The 21,052-nt window shown below is 50.4% G+C and overlaps 1 protein-coding gene across 1 annotated transcript in view; it reads left to right on the top strand.

Annotated features, from left to right (window-relative positions):
- Nucleotides 1–17,548, top strand: part of RBM33 (RNA binding motif protein 33) — a gene marked incomplete at both ends in the record, with an annotated part of 103,117 nt that extends 85,569 nt beyond the window's left edge. The window contains 4 exons of the mRNA XM_080701130.1: nucleotides 11,188–11,394; nucleotides 13,008–13,196; nucleotides 17,176–17,264; nucleotides 17,500–17,548. Coding sequence (XP_080557256.1) covers nucleotides 11,188–11,394; nucleotides 13,008–13,196; nucleotides 17,176–17,264; nucleotides 17,500–17,548 — 534 coding nt within the window. The remainder of the gene's footprint in view (nucleotides 1–11,187; nucleotides 11,395–13,007; nucleotides 13,197–17,175; nucleotides 17,265–17,499) is intronic.
- Nucleotides 17,549–21,052: the final 3,504 nt, after the last annotated feature.

The following is a 21,052-nucleotide window of genomic DNA, read 5'->3' on the forward strand; positions in this document are numbered from 1 at the left end:
GTCTTTGGATTTTGTTAAAGTGGATTTTTTGTTGAAAGGTGAAAGAGCCTGACTCTTAAAGAGTAGGTTGTTATGCCTGCACTCTTCATTAGTAACATTACCTTTTATATCAGTCCTCTTTGTTACCATTTCTGTGTCCAGGACATGGGGAACATTTCATAAGACTTCCTAAAATGATTATTGGTGTTCATACATGGTCACGATGGCTGGAACTCTCACAGCACCTGAAGTTTGGAGAAAGATGCTTCCCTTTGTTGAAGGCTTGTGCGTCATCTTGGGCTGCCCACTCTAAGACCCCTCGTGTAGCTCCTGGGAGCACGGCCGCCCTTGCACGGCAAGCAGCCGGGCTCTGGGGACAGGAGGCCCCGTGTTGGGGTAGTTGCTGCCCTTTGGAACTCTAAGCAATCATTTAATTTTGCAGCTTCATTTCTGACCTATAAATGGTGTTTCAAAAGCTGCTGAGGATTGATAAATGAAAGCTTGTAACAAATAGAGACACTTTGTTATTTTTCTCTGTGTGTGTGGTACTGGGTATTGAGCTCAGGGGAATTCTACCTCCGAGCTACACCCTCAGTTCTAATTTTTTTTTTTTAAATTGTGAAACAGGGCTCACTAAGTTGTGGAGGGACTTGCTAATTGATGAGGCTGGCTGTGTACCGGCAGTCCTCCAGTCTTAGCCTCCTACATATGGGGATTGCATTGCACCCAGCTTTCTCTTTTCTTTTTTTTCCTTTTCTTTTTTTCTTTTGTGGTTCTGGAGATGGAACCCAGGGGCATTCAACCTCCAAGCTGCACCCACTGCTCTATTTTTTATTCTTTATTTTGAGACAGGGTCTCACTAAGTTGCAGAGGGCCTCACTAAGCTTGAGGCTGTCCATGAATTGCAGTCCTCCAGTCTTCGCCTCCTGAATGCTGGGATTATTAGCATGTGCCACCACTCTTGGCTTTCTCTTTCCTTTTTAAGAGTGTTCCCTGTCCCTATAAAAATAAGATACTTCATGCAAGATTGTAGCAGTGGCTGCCCTTTATCCAGTCTTCAGCAGGAACTCAAACATCCCTGTGAGATAAGGGCTCATTCCCATCTCCCAGGAGGAAGCTGAGTCTCAGGAGGTCACATTACTAGCCGAGGGCCACACAGCCAAGTGGCAGGGCCCAGTGCCCTGTTTCATTCCGAATACCCAGCTCTTTGCCCCTCAGAATAGCTAGTGGTTAGCTGCCTTCCCTGCCACACTCCCATCCTCCCACTGCTTCTGAGGGTGGCATTCTGCTCTTCTCTGAAGGTACAGAGCAGCAGGATGACTCAAGTTCATGGGCGGGGCTTCTGGAGTAAGGAAGTTGGTTAGATTTCATAGTGCCTATTTCTGCCGACTGGTGGTGGCTTCTGAGGAGTCGCCCTGAGCACAGGGCAGGTGAGCGGCTGCTTTTCTCTTCCTTTTGCAGCTCCAGCTCAAGATTGGGGGTGTGAGTGCTGCGCTGTGTGCAGGTGTCAGGAAGTCACAGTGTGTGCAGGGAACACTGGAGGACTTGGCGGTTGAAAGCTTCTGCTCTGCAGCTAACCCGTCACAGTGTATGTGGATTTGGGTCCCGCCTGTTGTATTGTCTGGGTTGATGGGTGGGATTACAAGAGGAGCACAGCACCGTGGCTTGTGTTGGACGTCAGCTCAGCAGAGGCTGCTTCCGAGATGGCGTATGCCTCAATGTTTATGTAGATCTGCTTCAGTAATTGAACACACACACACACACACGCACACACACAACACACACACACGCGCGCGCGCGCACACACACACACACACACACACACACACACAGGTGGTACTGGGATGGAGCCCTTCCACCTCAGCTCAGCAAAGGCTGCTTCTAAGATGGCATATGCCTCGGAATGTTTATGTAGATCTGCTTCAGTAATTGAACACACACACACACACACACACACACACACACACACACACACACACACACGGTACTGGGATGGAGCCCTTCTACCTCCGGGCTACACTCCCAGACCTATTTTATATTTTATTTGGGAACAGGATATCTTAAGCCAGTGGGGCTGGCTTCGAACCTGCGATTGTCCTGTCTCCGCCTCCCAAGCGCAGGGATTACAAGTGTGCGCCACCACGCCTGGCTAATTGAATATATTTTATGAAATGGAACTCTTTTATTATTTAGAATACAAAGTAATCTCCATTGGCTCATTGCTCAGAAAGCTTTTTAAATAAAGGGCTCAATTGTAAGAAATCAAGAGCAGCCTTGTTTAATTATGATTTTGTTCATAACCAATACATAATTCAGAGAAGAATTCTATTCAAATAATAACAATAAATGTAAAAGATATAAAATACATAGGTAGTATCAACTTACTATAGTCATCTTCAGCCTCTCTTTGTAATTAAACACAGCAAAAGGAATTGGAGGCAGTATACACCCAGCAAAGTCTGAGTAGCGTGGTCCTTCAGCCTCTGTTCTTAGTTTCTGGGAAGTGGCCTAGTCTTTGTATCTTGGTTTTAAATTGGTGCCCCGTGGCCTCGATTACGGGCCTGCAGGAGCCTTAGCCTGCTCCCTGGCGAAGTGAGGACCAGATCTCCTGCAGGAGCCCTGTAAATAGCTGTGGTGTAGACCACGTGGAGTGAGCTGGAGTTCAGGAGCTGTCAGTGCACTTACCTTTTAGTGTAAGGGAAAAAAAATGGTTTATTCAGAGTGACTCTTCATGGTGTTCTTTAAGAAAGTGAAAACAAGTACTTACTTCATCTGTTTTATTCTAATCCAGGTAATGAAAATTTCAGGAATTTGGCTGCAAATTAAGTAAACAGTCTTTTGTTCTGGGGGCCACACAGAGAAATGGGAGAAGCATGGAACACCCCAGCAGGAAAGCCAGCTGTCTGGTTGTGATCTTCCTGTATTTAACGTTAAAAGGCTGCCACAGGGCTGCGTGCCCAGGTCCAGGCTGCTGGTGGTAGTTTGCTTTCCAGGTTGGACTGGCTTGCCGGTTCCTTTGCTCTACCTTTGAGGAGTCAGCCCAGATCGTCCCTGGAGAGGTGCTATGCGTGCCATCCCTTTTCTCTCATGGGGGACGAATTTTGGTTTTGATTTTGGTTTTTTTACAACTTGAGTTGAAGTTGCGAGGAGAGTACAAGGGGCCTCTGTGCTCCGTCGCCACACTTATCAGGTATTTACATCTTGGACCTGTGTCTCTTTTTGTTCTTTTATATAAACACATTTCCCCCCAAAACTGCAAGTTAGGTTGGAGACACAGAATGTTACTTAACACCAGAGACATTCTCTTAGAAAACCACAGTTGCCTGTTAAAAAATCAGAAGCTTCACTTTGATACAGTACTGTAACTTCTTAAGCCATGGTCCAGCCCAGGGTCATGTGCTACATTTGTTGGGGCAGTTGCTCAGCCATTTATTATTTCTTGCCCTTGACATTTTGACAGCTGTGGAATGTCCCTTAACCTGGTTTTATCTTGGGTGTCCTCCTAATCAGTTTTAAGTTGTGCATTTGGGCAGGATGTCCACAGGAAGGGTGCCATGCCTTTGGCCAGGCCTCCAGGCAGATCTGCCTGGGGTTGGTGCGGTTACCTTTGATAGTTAAGTGAGATGGCATTTGTGAAGCCCAAGATGCACTGGGCCCGCGGCAGCATGGTACATCGTGGCAGAGGAGGTTTGCACATGCCATTTGTCCAGGAATCAGAGAAGGAGCAGGGGTCCTTCCAGGGCACCACCTCTAGGCCCACCTCCTATGGTCCCAGGCTGGGCCCGAGCCTTCCGCTCATCCAGAGCGTTGCACGTGCATGCTGCGTGGCTGTCGTTGCATGTGTGCCCTCAGCTCAGCGACTTGTAGAGACAGAACAGGAGCCATAAAGGGACTGCTCAAATGGGCCGGACTCATGAATTTGTATGATTATTTGGTAGCTCCAAGAGAATTAAGCACCACTGTTTAAATATGTAAAACGAGCCCTCCCGTTACCAGGATGCTGAACACACTATTTGGCAAGGCCTGGGAAAGTTGCTCAGGTGAGCCTCTTGGCTTCCAAGGTCAGCCAGGAGAACACAGCAGCTGCCTGTTGGCAGGCGCTAACTTGGGGGTGGTCTGGCAGTGCCCTGACATGAAGGAGTTGTAGAGCTGAGGGTAGTAGAGGTGACTCAGAACCCGATCCTGCGTCTGCAGGTGGAAAGGGCAGGTCCTCAGTGGTAGAGTTCATGCTTTTCAAGATGAGAAGGAAAACTACCACTGACACGGTGGTGAGGAGGCAGATGGTGAGCTTGCACAGGGCGGGCACCTTGAGGTCACAGCACAGTCTGCCGAGGTGGTTCAGGGCCAGGCCGACTCATCTCTATTAATTCTTTTCTTTTCTTTTTCTTTTTTTTTTTTTTTGGTGGTACTGGGGTTCCTGGAAACCCTTCTACTTCCGGGTTACACTCCCAGAACTATTTTTTTTTAATATATATTTTTTTATTTGGAAACAGGGTCTCTTAAGCCAGCATGGCTGGCTACGAACCTTCGCGATCCTCCTGTCTCCGCCTCCCAAGTGTGGGGATTACAAGCGTGTACCACCACGCCTGGCTAATTCTTTTCTTTTTTAACTGGTAGATTTATGCTTTTCTTTCTTTCTTTCTCTCTTTCTTTCTTTCTTTCTTTCTCTCTTTCTCTCTGTGGTTTTTTTTTTTTTTTTTTTTTTTTTTTGTACTGAGGGTGGAACCCAGGGGCTTTTCTACCTTTGGGCTCTACTCCCAGACCTATTTTATATTTTATTTGGAAACAGGGTCTCACTGAGTTGCTGAGAGCCTCACTCAGTAGCTGAGGCTGGCTTTGAACCTGTGCAATCCTCCTGTCACAGCCTCCCAAGCGTGGGGATTACAAGCGGGTGCCACCACGCCCGGCAGATTCATGCTTTTCAAGTTGGGAGAATCCTGGGGTGTCAGATCCCCTTAGAGATGTGGGGCTTTGTTTTGTTCTTCAAAAGCCAGCTAATTTTGCTTTTAAAAGTTTTTTGGCATACCTAATTTCAGAAAGGTAGATTGTTATGAGAGCAAGCCCTTGAATAATTTTGCCTTGTTCTTTCTTGATAGAATCAAGGGCATGTGCTCTGAGAATCCTTTTCTCAGGCCCAGCAGGTAGGAGGTCTGTCTGCCCTGGCCTCTTTAGCCTTGAGGATTTGCTTTATACTCAGCCTGTGTGATTCTGTAAACAGAAGAAGAGGCAGTGTTTTAGGTTCAGTTGTGTCTGTGCTTGGCATGCTTGCTGTTGAATTAGGATAACTTATTGTAGAGATAAATGATAACTGCCCTCGCCCCTTCATATTGCTCCAGTTTAATTGGGAAACTGACCTAGGAGACTGGAAGAGAATTTTGTTTTCTTACCTTCTCTCTTTTAGTCCAGCAGTCTTCGGGAGAAAATAAACATGTTTATATTTAGAAACTTCATCGAGCTTGCATATCATTTATTGTGCAGATTCTGGACGCGCTTCACAAAGATTACAGGGATAGGCCCGCATTGTTGTAGTTAATGGGAGCCTGTGCGGTGAGGGCCTGGTTGTGAGAGCAGCAACCTTGCGGGTGACAGCGGAGTACGGCCTTATCGGAAGGAGAATTCATAAGAGGCTGCCCTGGGACACCACGCCACTGTCCTTCTGTGTGTCCTGACAATGTTATCTGTCCTCTCAGTACGGAGTATCAAATGTCTGTCATGAGTACAGAAATTAATTTAATGTCACCTGAAGACATGCAATTAATCTTTTAGAGGTTTTCATAAAACCTTTGCAGAAAGAGTTGCCTGTTTGGCGGATTTGGATTTTGGGGTTTAGAAGAAGATAAGGAAAATTAATTTTTCATCAGGGTTAATACAAGCTAGCAGGGCCACAAAGGCTGAGAAAAATGGTTGGGGAATTTGTCAAGTGTTGTCACTCCAGAATAATGCTGCTTAACGTCTGATAGGTATAATCAAGGGTTGAGATTTCTATGGAGAGGGATTAATCAATTTGCCCGCTAGTGAATGGAAGTCAGTGATATCACTTCTTCGTGGGATTTAGGAATGAAAATAAGATTTGATCTGTCAAATTGCAAGAAGCCCTGACAGTATCAATAGGCATTTTTATCAATACATTTAAACCATTTGTTATAAATAAATTTGTCCTGCTAATGTTGGTGGCTACAAACCTCATTTTTTTGTAATGATTAAGGTGATAAAGAGTATTCCCTAAGCTTACTTAATTCAGATAGGGCCTCTTAGATATTTAAAAAACTAACCACTAGTCTAAAGAGACACTTTTTATTGTATGCATTAAAAAGCAGGCATTTGTCGGGGCGGGGAACAACAGCAGCTGCTGTTTGGGCTCAGGTGGGCTGGCTCCTTTCCCTCGCATCTGCTTTGGAGAAGTGAGAGATCACTAAAATCCTGCCCTGCCGAGGTGTGACGGCTAAAAACTGCCTTGTAACTAGAACATAATCTGCCATCCATTCGAGACCAATTTGCTTACGTTCTCATAATAGATTCCTGAGATTCCTGATTGGAACCAGTAGTATTTTAAACAACTAAGTACTATGTACTAACATAACTAAGTACTAACAGTTTGAGGACCTGTTTCAGTGCTGCCACTGTATACGTGGTTAAAGACATACAAATGGGTAGCTTTAGTTTGGCTCGATCCTTATTCGAGTTTTGTCTGTATTTATACGTGAGTGTGGGTATAAAAATGTTTCTGGCCATAGCCAGAACATGTGGATTGATTACTTCATAGTACTAGCCCAGGAATTTAAATTTTGCTTCTAGAATTAGCTTTTTATTGTGCTAAGTTGAAAGAGACTATTTGTTCTCTTAATTGAATTTTTCCAGGTTTTTTTTTTTTTTTTACAAAATGAAAGAACTTGAGTGCTTATCATGATCTATGATCTTCAGGAAAACTCAAAGTATGGCATCATAGTGGCTTAATTGAAGTGACTGACTTGAACGTGGCTTGCCCGTTCGTCTCAGTTGTTGCAGGAAGCAGTCATTGTGCTGGTGCGAGCTCCTCCCAGGAGCAGTGTGGGGTGTCTCGCCTTTGGCCCACAGCCTAGGTTTGCTCCAGGTGCAAGTGAGGCACCACTGCTTAGCTGCAGGGAGGTCGGAGGGCAGCAGCAGCTGTAGGTCCCGTTGAATTCCTGTCACCGGCACTGTACGGCCAGAGACAGTGAGGCTCATTGAATGGCGTCATCCCTCTGAGGACTGCGGTCCCCAAGTGCCTGGGCCAACTCTGTTACAGGCTCTTTTTCTAAAACTTGTGGCTGTAGGAGGTATAAGAGGAGGTATAAGAGTTTGTCTTTTTTTTTTTTTTTTTTTTTAATGCGGGTCTGGGATGGAGCCCAGAGGCATTTGACCTCCAAGCTACACCCACTGCCCAATTTTTTATTCTTTGTTTTGAAACAGGGTCTCACTGAGTTGCGAAGGGCCTCACTAAGTAGCTGAGGCTGTCCGCGAACCGCGATCCTCCGGTCTTTAAAATGGGCTCGTTCAGAACTAATCATGAACAGCAGTCTCGTGATCTTGCAGACCATGCCCAGCACCACGATTTGCTCAGAAAGCCAAGCTGTGGTTTGTGCCTGTTCCCTCCCATTTTGTGTATCCTTGAAATCCTCCATGCATGCCAAGAAGTTTTCAGCCTCAGAGATGCAGCCACATGTCCTAAGAGGTGGTGACCTACCCACTTTGGTCTGGGTAGGAGACCGGCACACCGAGGACCCCGTGCCTCCGTCCCCACAGCCCAGCTGGGAACCGCAGCTGGCCATTGGCCCTCCTTGATGTGATGACCAGTTGATTTGGGGCTTTCAAGCTGGGTCATGATGTAGGTGTGTGTGTGTGTGTTGCTGGACTCAGCTTGCTGAGGTTCTGCTAGTGGTTTTTCCCAGTGTATCTTTACAAGGGGCATTCTTTAAAGTGTTCATGTTGGGGTTTTTCAGTTAGGACAACGTCAGGCCAAGAGAGTGAGTAGGTCTCTGGCTTCTTCTGTTTTCTGAAAGAATTGTGTGAGCTTGAAAGTCTTTGTTCCCTAAGTATTTGCTAGAATTTGCTGATGAAGCTACCTGGGTCTGTGTTTTGTAGTTGTTGTTGTTTGTGCTTTTTTTAAACTGGGAATTGAACTCGGGGACATTCTACTTCCAAACTATGCCCCCATCCATATTTTCCGAGGATTGCTCGCCTCGAACCCGCAATCCTCCCGTCTCAGCCCCCCCAAATACTGGGATAACGAGCGTGTGCCACCACGGCCGGCTGGGGCTGTGTTTTGTGAAGGTTTTTAATATTCGTTTAACGTCCTTACTTCTTGAGGTCCGTTCGGGTTTCTGCTGACTTGCTGAAGCACTTCGGCACCTCCACACCCCGCTGAGTGTGCCCATCTCGAGACTGGTGGTGGTGTGGCGTTGTGAGAATGCCGCCTGGACCCCGCGGGGCTCCTTGTGAGCCTTCCTTTTTCTCGTTTGGTCATTGACCCTCTCTCCTTTTCTCTTGGTCAGTTGCATGAGTACCAGTTTGTTGATCTCAAAACAACTTGTGAGAACTGATGGGCGACTTCTTCTTTTTGGTGTAACTGGTTTGGTTGCGTCCCCTAAATTTGGGTATGTTGTATACGTTTTGATTCACTCTAAATTTTCCTATTTCATTTTATAGCCTTATCTCTCAGCCCAGCTGCCGAGGGCTGACCCAGCGCCTCATCATGTGGTGGCCAGCCAGCCACCAGGAAGAAGTTTGCTCAGGCCCCAGGCCTTGGGCAGCACCGTGGCCAGTGAGCCGTGTGGGTCAGAGGACCCACTCCCAGGCTGCACAGAGTGGCTCTGGGCCCTTGTGGTTCTTTCGGCTGCAGAATTTCCTCAGGGGGGCTCCCCATTTTCTGTCTGGTCTGGGACGGTGGCGGGAGCCCCTGCTCCCTGCCCGCTGCTGTGCTAACAGGGAGCGCTGTCCCAGAACCAGCACTTCTCTACTGCTGTCTCACTCTTGCCAATTCCCACTGCCCAGAAGGTGGTTTGGGCCAATATTGTCCCATTTGACACTTGTTTGGGGAAGAGCAGATTTGCCAGCCTCTTGATGCTGCCACAGCCAGAAGCTGTGCCCTGGTGACATTCCTAATTTCTTCTTTTCTTGGGTCATTGTTACGTGGTTCCTTCTCTTTGTAAGGGCCTTTGCTACCTTAAAGGGTCTCTGAAAGATACGTTTGTGGGGTTGTGCTAATCCCTATTCTGTTGCTGTAACAAAATACCTGAGGCCTGACATTTGTGAAGAAAATAGGTTTATTTGGGCTGGTGGTCCTGGAAGCTGCAAGGCCCAAGAGCATGGTGCCAGTACCCCTTTGAGTTCTGATGGGGCCTCATGGTTGAAGGGCACGCAAGGGCTTGCACAGAGAGAGGGGTCAGAGGGCCGGACGTTGGATGGCGACCTGCTCTCCTGGCACCTTGCCATTCTCGCTGGAGCGCCATCCATCCTCTCATGAAGGGGGAGCCTCCAGGACTGCTTCTGCCGAGGTCAAGCCATAGTGCAAGCTGTGCATGCGGGCCTCTTCTGAGCCAGTTTACCAAGTTATCAGCAGCCTCCAGCTTAGAGGAAGGCTTTCCAGCTAGAGCCCCGTATGTTTCTCTTCCTGTCAAGAGTAGGACATGCAAAGACAGACAGGTTTCAAGTTCAGCATCCTTTCTGAGGGACACAGCAGGGCCAGATTCCTGCCCTCTGTTCCCTCCTCTCTCCTCCCCTCCCCTTCTGCTGCTCTGTTGGGAAAGCAGTGTGGGGCCGGTAGCCCAGAAGCGCCACCCAGAGACAGTAAGTGTAGTGTTGGGGGAAGGAGTGTGGTTGTCAGGGAATGAGCACGCACCTGTGACTGCCCCAGTGTGAGGCATCTCAGTGAGGGGGCGGGGCTGGAGGCGGGAGGCTGAGGTTCTTAAAGATTGGGCTGGTGGGGAGTGTGCGGGGAGCACTTCCTTGGGAGTAGGGCCCTACCCCAACCACGCTGTGGCTGTGGTGAGGGCATGGAAACTTGGTAGGCTTATCCCGAGGGAGGCCAGCTCTGCTGTGTGACCAGACAGGGCCGCCTCCAGCGCTGCCGCCACTCCCCACAGCGAATGGGGAGAGGAGTTGCAGGGTAGAGCGCTGTGTAAGTAGGCCGTTAGCTCGAATAAGAATGTGCTTTAAAATAGCAAGGTATGCAGCCGCGCTGGCCCGTGGTGGTGCACGTTTGTCATCCCTATGCTTGGGAGGCGGAGACAGGAGGATCCTGCAGGTTCGAAGCCAGCCTTGCTGGCTTAAGAGACCCTGTTTCCAAATAAAAATAATAAAAAATAGGTCTGGAAGTGTAGCCTGGGAGGAAGAAGGGTTCCATCCCCAGTACCACCAAAAAAAAAAAAAAAAAAAAAGGCAAATGTTTGCTGAATCTGAAGTATTTTTTAAGTTAGACAAGGTGCCACAAATTGAAGAGCATTCTGATCAGAGACCTTCTAGATGGATAATGTAATTAAAGGAGAGCTTAATGTTTTAAATTTCCAAAATATCAAAAGCTGGGCATGGTGGCGCATGCTTGTAATCCTAGTACTTAGGAGGCTGAGACAGGAGGATTGTAGGTTTGAGAGCATCCTCAGCAGATAGTGAAGTTCCCATCAACCTAGTGAAACCCTGTTCCAAAATAGAAATGAAATAGGGCTAGGCTCTTAGCGCAGAGGTAGAATGCCCCTGGGTTCAGTCCACCAAATTTTTTTCAAAAAGTATTTTATAAGCCAAGTGCATAGATTTACACAACTGTAACCCCAGTACTTGGGAGGCTGAGACAGGAGGTTCCGGGTTTGCTGCCAGCCTCAGCAACTTAGCGAGGCCATCCACAACTTGGTGAGACCTTGTTTCAAAATAAAGAATAAAAAACAGGGCTGGGTGTGTAGCTAGAAGGTGAAATGCCCTTTTCCATCCCCAGTACCACAAAAAATAAAAACAGGAAAAAAAAAAAAAAACAGGGCTGAGTATGTACCTCGGGGACACTTCTGGATTCAACCTCTAGTAAAATCCACTTAAAACCTAAGCACTGTCCAGTGAGATAGTGACCTGGGGAAGGGGCGGGTTTGGTTTGCTCACACATGTGGAAGGCCCTGCCCATGCTGGCGGTGGCCATGGGCTTCTGAGCCAGGGAGGGGTGTTGGGCGGTCGGTCACTGACCATGTGCTGCCTTCTTGGTTTCAGCAGGGAGGAGAGAGTGATGGTTTTTTTCACCCGGAGGGCCAGCCCCAGCGGCTTCCCCAGCCTCTAGACGGGAGACAGCAGCCTGCTCGCAAGGTCACGCTGACCAAGGGGGGCCCTCAGCAGTCCCCCCACCCGCCAATGGGGGCCCACGTGCACCCGGCTGCTCCTCCAGGGATCAGAAGCATCCAAGGCATCCACCCGGCCAAGAAGGTACGTGCTGCCGCCCTCTGCTCCTGCACGGCTGCGGCTGGCTGCGGCTGGCACGAGAAGGCACCCCGCCCCGGGGCGTCGGTGTTCGAAGGAGTAGCAGCTACCGCCCCTTTCCACATGCTCGGTGAGGCCAGGGGCAGGGAGGCCAGGGCCTGCCAGGGCACGGGATTTAGGTTTCCGTGTGTGTGCCATCTCCTTTATCCTGTATGAGGCAGAAGTAGACAGGATTATTCCATGAGATAGTAGAAGACAGATGGGCAGACAGATTGTGGCAGCTATAGTGGTGGGGGCTGGCACAGACTCTGAATATTATCCAGGCACATGCAGCCAGGTGTGCTGGCACCCATTCGTCATCCCAGCACAAGGGAGGCTGAGGCAGAAGGATCTCAGGTTCAAGACCAGCCTCCACAACTTAGACTCTCAGCAACCTAGCAAGACCCTGTTTTTCAAAATAAGAATAAAATAAAGCTGGGAGTGTAGGTCAGATGTAGAATGTCCCTGGGTTCAGTCCCCAATGCCAGACCAAAAAAATGCACAGGCCCCACACCAGGATATGCGTAGGGCTTGAATTTATCCTAAACCTCTCTGCTCTCCATTAATGAGGAACAATGCCTCTCTTCCTGAGCTTTTGTGAGGATTTTACAGGACGTACACATGGACACCTTTTGCCTGGCATGAAGCTGAGCACGGGGCTGCATGCCAGTAATTGCCATCATTCTCTGTGTGTTTGGAGCAGAGCAGTTACTGGCTGCTGCCGTCTAGCCTGTGTTCCTTGGACCCTAGACGCGCTGCCTGATGTGGCTCCTGGTGCTGCCCTCCTGCGTGCGAGCGGCTTCGCAGGAACATCTGTCGCCTGCAGAGGGGGAGGCTCCTGCACGGGCCTCCTCCCACCTCCCTTCCTGTGGTTCTTGCTCAGGCCCGGGGCCAGACACTCTCCACCAGGCTTTGTGGCTGCATGCATGCATGCATGCATGTGTGTGCTGGGGATTGAACCCAGGGGCATTTTGCCTCTAAGCTGCACCTTTTTTTATTATTATTATTCATTATTTTTGAAACAGGCTCACTAAGTTGCAGAGGGCCTCACTAAGTAGCGGAGGCTGGTCACAAACCTGCGATCCTCCTGTCTCAGCCTCCCAAGTCTTGGGATGACCCGCCTGCGCCATCAGGCCGGGCTCTCACTGCCTTCTTCTCTGCTGCCCGGGAGGCCATTTTTGTTCCTCTCTTTCCAAAGTTAGGGTAGGCATGAGGAAAGCCTGTGGCCCTTTGGCTCCACCCTGCTCTGCATCTTAAGCTGGCACCCTTGGCACAGCCTCTCATTTCCTACTCAGGAGCCAATGCTTTGTGAACGCCCCTGAGCGCTGGCTCTGCACCCTGGGTGGCTTTTAAACACGGCACTTTCTGGGTCCCCCTCTGCGTGGCTCCCAGGAAAGTCAGGCCTTTCACTTTCTCCCAGTTGTCACCCCGATGTGCCTGGCAGGTAGTAGGCGGAAAAACAGAGAGCCTGTAGTCACGGTATGTCTTAGAGATTCTCCGTCCTCGCTCATTTTAGATGTTGGCAGCTTCTGGACAGAGCACTGCTCTGGTATCAGAATGTGTGTCGTTTGTCTTTGCAGGCCATGATGCACGGACGAGGCCGAGGAGCAGTCGGTCCCATGGGCCGGGGGCGTCTGATGCCAAACAAGCAGAATCTGCGCGTGGTGGAGTGCAAGCCGCAGCCCTGCGTGGTGTCCGTGGAGGGGCTGTCCTCGTCCACCACTGACGTCCAGCTCAAGAGCCTGCTCATGTCAGTGGGGCCGATCCAGGTGGGCCACCTGCTGGCGGCTATGGCGCCAGCGCCAGCGCTGTCCCTCCCCAGAGGGGCCCCGCCTTGACCCGACACGGCCCCTGGGGGCCGCGCCGCATCTAAACGTTACTTGGGAAGAGGCACAAGTAGCTGCCGGTTCCAGAGCCTTGCCTAGGCTTTAGTGTCTACAGTCTTGGCTATTAATTTTGAAAAGAAAATGTTCCAACTGAAGAAATTACCCTTTGAAATCTTTAGTTTGTGCTAAAGTACACATATGTATGCACACCTATAGATTTCTATTCTACCAAATCACCCGTTTTATTTAAATAATATATCGTTGTAATTACTTGTAACTATATTTACACACACACACATACACACACACACACTTTGGACTGAATCCAGGGGCATTCTGCTTCCTGGCTTGTACCCTCAACTCCCCTTCTTTGTTATGAAACAGTCTCACTGGGTTTCTGGGAATCTTACTAACTTGCTGAGGCCTGCAATCCTCCTGCCTCAGCCTCCCAGGTACTGGGATTACAGGCCTGCGCCACCACACCTGGCTTGTAATAAATTTTTACAGTAGTTAATCCTTTTCACCTCATTTTCTGAAAGTCAGTATATTAGCAGCAGTGGTGCTCAGTTTTGATTTTACAAATATGACAGTCAATTTACTCTGTATTTTCATCTCTTAAATTTAAAGCTGGGTGATTCTAATGCTTGAAAATGTCTGCAGAGCTGGTGACAAAGGGAATGAGTGGGCAGGAAGTGAGCAGGGTCCCACGTCTGCTGCACATGAGGCTTTCTGTGGAAGCCCTCGGTTGCGGCTCATTTGAGCCCCCAGGCGGCCCAGTAAGGAGGCCACTTGGCCTCGGCCCTGCCCGGCCTCTCCTGCGCGAGGCAGTTACTGCCCTCTGCGCCGAGCACGCGAAAGCGGGACGCAGCCGTGCAGCTCTTAGGACACGCACTGTTAGGTTTCTGGGCAGCGCAGTGTGCTTTCTTTAATCTCCCGTGCTTGCTGGGTGAATCTGGGACCCTCCTAAACTGGGACTGGCACAAGTAATCAAGATGTAATGTGTTCCAGCTCTCCATCTCCTGTTGACAGTCTTCAAAACGAGACTTAAGAGGAAGCCGTCCAAAACGCTTAGGCTTAATGACAGGTGCCTCAGTGTCACGTTCTCAGACGTAGTTGTGCTTAGTTTCTATTTTCATTTGGTACTGAGGAGTCAACCCCGAACCTCACCTTTCACCTTTGAGAGACAGTTTCCTGGTGGTGCAGTTAGGAACATTCTGTTAGGAATCAGAGGTATAAAGCTTCTGTTCAAGAGTAGGTGGTTTCTAAGCAATCAGTCATCATGTGGATCAATTTGCAGGGACAGAATTGATGCTAGACGATTTTAGATGCATAAAGATGTGGTCTTTCTAATCTGAAACTCAAAACAAGTGGTGATCAAAAGTTCTGGGTCAGATTTGCCTCTAGGCAAATTGAGGACTAAGCCCAGGATTCAGAACCCCAGAGCCGTACCCGCTGGGTGTGTGCCACACCTGCCTGTTTGCTGAAGGGCTTGCCTGGCTCCCTGTGGCCAGGGTGATGGCCCTGACTCTTGGGCTTCACTTCACGGGAGGCCCCAAGAGAGCCACATGTACCCAGAAGTGTCACCAGTGAACTATATTCCTGGCCCTTTTAAAAATAGATTTTTTAAAAAAATTTTGAAACAGTCTTGCTAAGTTATTGCATGTTTGCTTGGAGCCTGTGATCCTCCTGTCTCAGCCTCTCAAGTACTGGGATCAAAGGTATGCTCCATGGCACCTGGCTTTATATATTCTTTATAATTCAGTTAGCGAGGTCTGTGTCTGAGCAGCTTGTGCACTGCGTGAGGCTCACGGGTTACAATGAAATGAGCTTAGTTAGTGCCACAAAGCACCTATCTGCAGCCCTGCCCGTCCCTTAAACTGGAAGGTCAGTTTTGTTCTTTAGGTCATGTATGTCCCAAGTGGCCTTTTCCATCCACTTGCCACGTGTGTGTGTTCAGAAAGGAATTAGAAGTTACTGTGTTAAAAGGTTGGTAGGAGTCAGTTATAATCCCAGCAGAAACTGTTAGGAACGTCTGGAAATGAGAATGAAAGCTTTCTCAGGTACATCAGCGACCTTTAGAACCAATCCGCGGTGTAGTGCCTGCCCCCGGGCCTGTGCCTCCCTCCCCAGGAGCAGAACACTCGTTCCTGCTGGTCTTGGGCCTAAGCGGTGGTTTCCAGGGGGAGTGTATAGCTTTCTAAGCATGGCATTTATAAATGCTGTTTCTTAATTAAAAAAAAAAAAATGGATAAAGCCAGCCTCTGCTGGCATCCATTGGTGGAAGAAGTGCTAATAAGTATGGATCTGAAGAGGCACCCGCCTCCTCAACTCTGACCTCAGTGCACACTTAAGGGTTGGTGCTCAGTGACCCCGGCTCAGCACTGCCTTCCTGGTTTGAGGAGGAAAAATACCTTGAGAGAGAGGGATTTAATCCCAAATATTTTGAAATGTCAAGTCTGTGTGCTTTGAGGTATGGCACCACCTGGTGTTCACTCACATAATGGCAATAGTGGTGCTGACCAAGAGGGTCCCCTGTTTATTCCTTGGCCCTTTCGGTTGTAGAAAACGCAATTGCTTGTTAACTGCTTTGTAAGCAGTGGAGTCTGAGGACGGGGCAGCGGCTGCTGCTGCTCTTGGGTTAGTGTTCTACTTTCGTGCACCACATGCGTAAGTCTCGCCAGCACAGGGAAAAGTTACGAGTTTGCTGAAATGATAGAACCATAAGATAGGATTGGCGCTCATACCGCAGTGCCTCTCAGAATTTTGAAGCGAGAGGGTGCTCAGGAATGGGGATTGGAGTGTGACTCCTCACCAACGTTACACAGATCAGAAAGGCAGGAGGGCAGGCAGAGTGGCTCCTTGCGCCAGGGCTGGGGTCCGGGGTGGACGGACAGGTCTCCAGAGCCAGCAGACCTCTGCCAGCTGCCCAACTCTTAGGTCAGGAAATAAGTTCGTCGTAATTTCTGAGATTCCTTTGGTGAATATAACTAATTAGCTGTTTGCTGGGGTTTGCCCAATGTTGTTTTTAGCAAATAATTTTTTCATTGTATGATAAGTGAAACTTTCTTACTACGTGGGCGTTTCAGTTACGGCCCCGCATGCAGGCGCTTTCTTGTGCTGGCTTTCATTGTGTTAGCTCATCCGTTTCTCCCAGCAGTCCTGTGAGTCTAAACTAAAGTGCTTGGTCACAGCCAGTGCGTGTTCTGATGCTGTGCTGGGCCCTTCACACGCAGCGAGCATGTGGGCCTTGTGATGAGACTTGTCTTTGGTCCCAATCTCTCCACTTCTTGGTATGCAGCTTGTGGGCAGACTATTCAACCTCTATGAGCCAGGGTAGCTCAGTCTGTAAAATTGAGATAAGCCCAGGCTCTCGTGTCGTAGGACCAAGTGAGACCTGTGGGTGCCGGCCATGCGTAAGGCCCTGTCTGGGGCCCCTCAGGCTCGCTGCCTGTCCCTTTGACCAGCTGTATGCATGGGCACCGCAGCTTACCTGCTATAAACCAGGGGCTGCTTGTCCCCCGCAGACTGTGGGTCCCCTCCCAAGTAGCAGCTCCCTTGGTGTGTGGGTGCTGCTCTTGGGAAGCTTGGTGGTGATCCCCATGGAGCCACTTGACGGAAGGCCCGAGAAGCAGCAGCACTTGTGCGTGAGCACCTGCACTCCTCTTAGATTTGGGCAGCTCATGTGGCCAGGCGAGAGGAGGACTGGGCGCCAGGTGTCAAAGGTAGAAGTGTTGCTCACAGGGCTGGCGAGGCACGTTGGAGGGGGAGAGAGGTAGGTCGGGAAGCAGAGTCACTCAGGAGGGAGGAAGGCCGAGCAGTTTGTTCCTGTGATTCATCAGTTTGCATTACAGCCCATAATGTGTAAGTGTTAGCATTTGGCGCTGCAGGGTGATGTTTAAGTTCCTCTTTTCTTCCTCCGTAGAGTTTACAGATGCTTCCCCAGCAGCGGAAAGCCATAGCGAAGTTCAAAGAGCCAGCACACGCATTGGCGTTTCAGCAGAAGTTCCACAGGTAGTCTGCGTCCTGCAGCCCCGTGCGGGAGGGAGGGCCGTGACGGGGAGCATGCCCCGCCTGCTGGCAGAGTGCACCCCAGGAGCACAGAGGGTGGGCCAGCCGCAGTGGCCCCAGGCCCGCGCCCGCGCCCTGTGTGGCTTCATCTGCCATGGCCTTCCCCGCCGGGCTCTCCCTACTCGTGGGCTTGTCACTGCTCCGCGGCCAGTGCTAACTGTCTCTTGCCTTTCTACAGGCACATGATAGATCTGTCCCACATAAACGTGGCCCTGATTGTGGAGTGACTTCCCGCTTGCTGAGTGGTTTCACTGGGAGAGCCTGACCTCATGCCACGCACACTGTGGAGTTTTCTTCAGTTGTGGGCCGGCACCGGATCCGCAGGAATATGGGTCTCTCCGGTTGCCGTCTGCTAACTTGTCCGGAGCGCCAGCCAGCCTCAGGGTGATTCCAGAAGAGCTGAACTGATGGGACATGGCGAGCAGGATTTGGTGTTAGATTGCTTCAGGTTCTGTTGTCCACAGAACTCCAGTTCTCGTTTTCTTTTGTTTCCAAGAACTTACGATGCATGTAGACCTTGTTCTTCGTGATCCTGCTGTGTAATTGGTCGGAGTGACTTAGATTCAGGAAAGAACATTGCCGTCACAAATTCTCAGTACCTTTCACAGCAAAGAATATTTGATAATGGTTGCACCTATCTTCAGTGCAGGCTAGAAGAGAGTACCCCTAACCACACTTAACCTGGCTTTGTCTCCTCAGGAAGCCCTCAAAGGCTCTGGGGAAAACGTAGGTTGAAATTCGGGTCACTGATTGACACACATTTCATGGGAAGCCAGGGTGTGGTGTGGTGTGGTGTGGTGTGGTGTGGTGTGGTGTGGTGTGGTGAGCGGGGCGGGAATGGTGCCACGGAGGTGGCGGTTCTGCTTCTAGTCAACATCTCCCAAGTGCAGCTGCACCGCCCTGCCTCCCCGTCACTCACCTGCGCACGCTCTCCCAGACCAGGCAGGGTGCTGGCCGGGCGCGGAGGCTGCTGCCTGGCCCCGCTTCAGGCGCTGTTGAGGGTTTTCAGGGCTGTTGGGTTTTCTCTTTTGTACTTTTGGCCTGGTAGTGCGTGCCATCATTGCTTTGAGCTTGTTTTTGTTTGAAGGCTTTGTGAGCAGGGGTCCCGTCCTTCAGGGACCCGAGAGCCCCCTGCTTCGTTCTCCCTGCGCATGGTGTGAGGGCCAGCTGCCATGTCTGTGGTCTCCTAGTCGTTCTGGTAGGCTGCTCAGGTGAGACTCAGCCACACAGCAGGCTCTGGTGGGGCCCCGCTAGCGCACTGGAAAGTGCCTTATTGTGCTTTTGCCCAGGAGAGCTCACTGCTCCATCTGCGAGGGCCAGGCAGTTGGAGCAAGTGGCACTAGTGCACACTCAGGCCGTAGCTGTGTTCTGTACCTGTGATTCACGTCACGTGTGTTGGTAGAAGCCCGTGGTCACTTGCTATCTCTAGTTAGCCCTGGGGACCAGCCTGAGCCTTGTAGCTCTCTGGGCTGCCCCACAGGAGTGGAGGAGACAGGCCTGGGCACTGGTAGCTGCTGGTGTCCACAGCTGAAGTTTTAGGTTGTTTCCACATGAAGTTACCGGTGTTAAGAACTGGAGAGTGATATTCCAGGCCCTGAGACTCCCATAGCATCGATTCTAAGCTGACATTGTGTGCGGAGGCCGAGCTCTGGGGATGCGGGTGGTTGTTGGGTTCAGGAGTTGTGGTCCTCCCAGGACAGCTACCATGCCGCCTGTGTTCAGAAGACAGCCGGGAGTCAGCCCTGCTGTGCCTGCAGCGGAGCCAGCACCTGTGTGCCACCCCCTGGCCGGCTCGGCTGCCACAGCCCACTCAGGTTCAGTTGGGCACAGATATGTTTGTGTACTTAGCATAGTTTATTTGGGTCAGTCCACAGAGAGCTGTGTTGGAATGATGAGTTCAGTAGCGCAGTTAAGGGAGATCTAGACCACTTAGGGCCCACTGAGTCACAGGAAGCTGTACTTATCATCAAGGACTTACGATACAAGGAGTGAGTTTACAAGTTCATAGCAATCTCTCAAGTAGTCAGGAGTGCTGTGCTTTTAAAACCCCAAACCTGCGTGTTGTTTCCAAAAAGCAGGCACGGGAGCACTTTAATCCTGTTTAGATACCATCTTTGAAGATAGGTTTCGGGGCCACCCTCAGCTCTGCCTTCGGCCTTGTCCCCAGGCGCACATGTGTGTCTGTAACTGCGCCCACAGAGCGGGCTTTCTACTGCGTGTCCTGAGAGGCCGTCCGCACCGTGGGCCAGGCCTTGCCAGAGCGCCGCTTAGGGCAGCCGGCGCAGGCGGCCTCTCGGGACACGCCGTCGAGAGCAGGCAGTCCACCAGGCAGGCAGCGGAAGGGCAGTTCCCTGGGGGCAGCCACAGAGGGAGAGAAGCAGAGCTCGGCGGCCACGCCGTCCGCCCCAGTGCGCTCTTGCGGGGTCAGGCCGTGCACCTGGACCTCGTGGAAGATCTGCTGCAACCATTATCTTTGTTCTTTCTTCATCATGCATTTGAAATGAGATGCGAACACATTAGCATACCATGTAAATACGGACCTTTACAATTAAAGCGTATTGGAAATGCTCTCAGCTCAGCACCATCTTAGCTGTTTGTTGTTCTTTTTTGTTGTCTTACCCAAGTTTAATGGAGACACTTCGTAATTGTTGATGTGTTTGTGTGTACATTCGATTTTTATAAAGATGGTAGTAAGCCAGTACACTTACCCTCATCTGTGTATTATTTGTTCCCAGATTCAAGGCGCTTGAAGGCGGTGAATACCAACTTCCCCAAGCGAATCCTAGGTGTCTGTGGAGCCAGATGACTTCTCCCTGTGGCTCTCTCTATGTTGTGCTATGATGTAAGCTCTTAGTTGCTTACCTGAACATAACTTTGCATTACCCTTGGCCTGGCCACATTTGTCAATCCTTGTAGTAATATTCTCCAGGGTAAATCACATCTCTTCTTTCCGAAACAAGCTCTGAGGTCTCCCCACCCGGGACGGGCAGCTTTCTGTATAGGGCTTGTGCCCAGCCTCGGGGTGAAGCAGAGGGTGGGGTGGGAAGTGGCATCCCCAGCGCCACCTTAGTTTGGGTACCCCTTGAAGACGTGTAAGGGTCCTCTGCAAACAGTCGTTTGAGCTGGCTTCAGTAAGTGCCTGGCTTGTGATGGAGCTTAGTGTCTGCACCTGGGCCCTTGGTGGCAGAGATCCTCTGCCTGGTGCTGCAGAGAAGTCTGCCGCCCAAGAAGAGCCAGGCTGAGGGGGGAGGGAGGGGGCAGCGGCCAGCGAGGAGAGCTGCAGGGCGGAGAGTCACGTCCAGGCGCAGCACTGACGGGGCCCTGCAGGCAGGCCAGGGCTCCTGCCTGCCCGCTCTTCCCCAGGATGGCAGCGTAGGCTGGTGAAGGAGCCTTTTCGAAGAACTAGGTTTAAGAACCTGTCACTTTTTTTTCCTTTGGCTTTTCTTTTGTTTTGTTCTGTTTGATTTGCTTTTTATTTCTTGGCGGTTTAATGGGAAGGTAAGCTTTGCACACTCACAGACCATTGCACTGACCCTAGTTGAAGACAGGTCGAAGTGACTTACTTGCATGCACGCAGGGAAGTGTGCAGTCTCCTGGTGTTGTTCTTGCTTGTCCTTGAGTTCCCTGGCCCTGCCCTTTGTCTGGCTGAAGGCAGATGCTGGTGGTTAGGAAGCAGGCTTGGTGCAGGCTGGGCCTGCGCTGGCCAGCCTGCTGCCCCTTTCCCAAGAGCG

The sequence above is a fragment of the Muscardinus avellanarius genome (assembly GCF_963383645.1).
Source record: "Muscardinus avellanarius genome assembly, chromosome: 9".
Lineage (NCBI taxonomy): Eukaryota > Metazoa > Chordata > Mammalia > Rodentia > Gliridae > Muscardinus > Muscardinus avellanarius.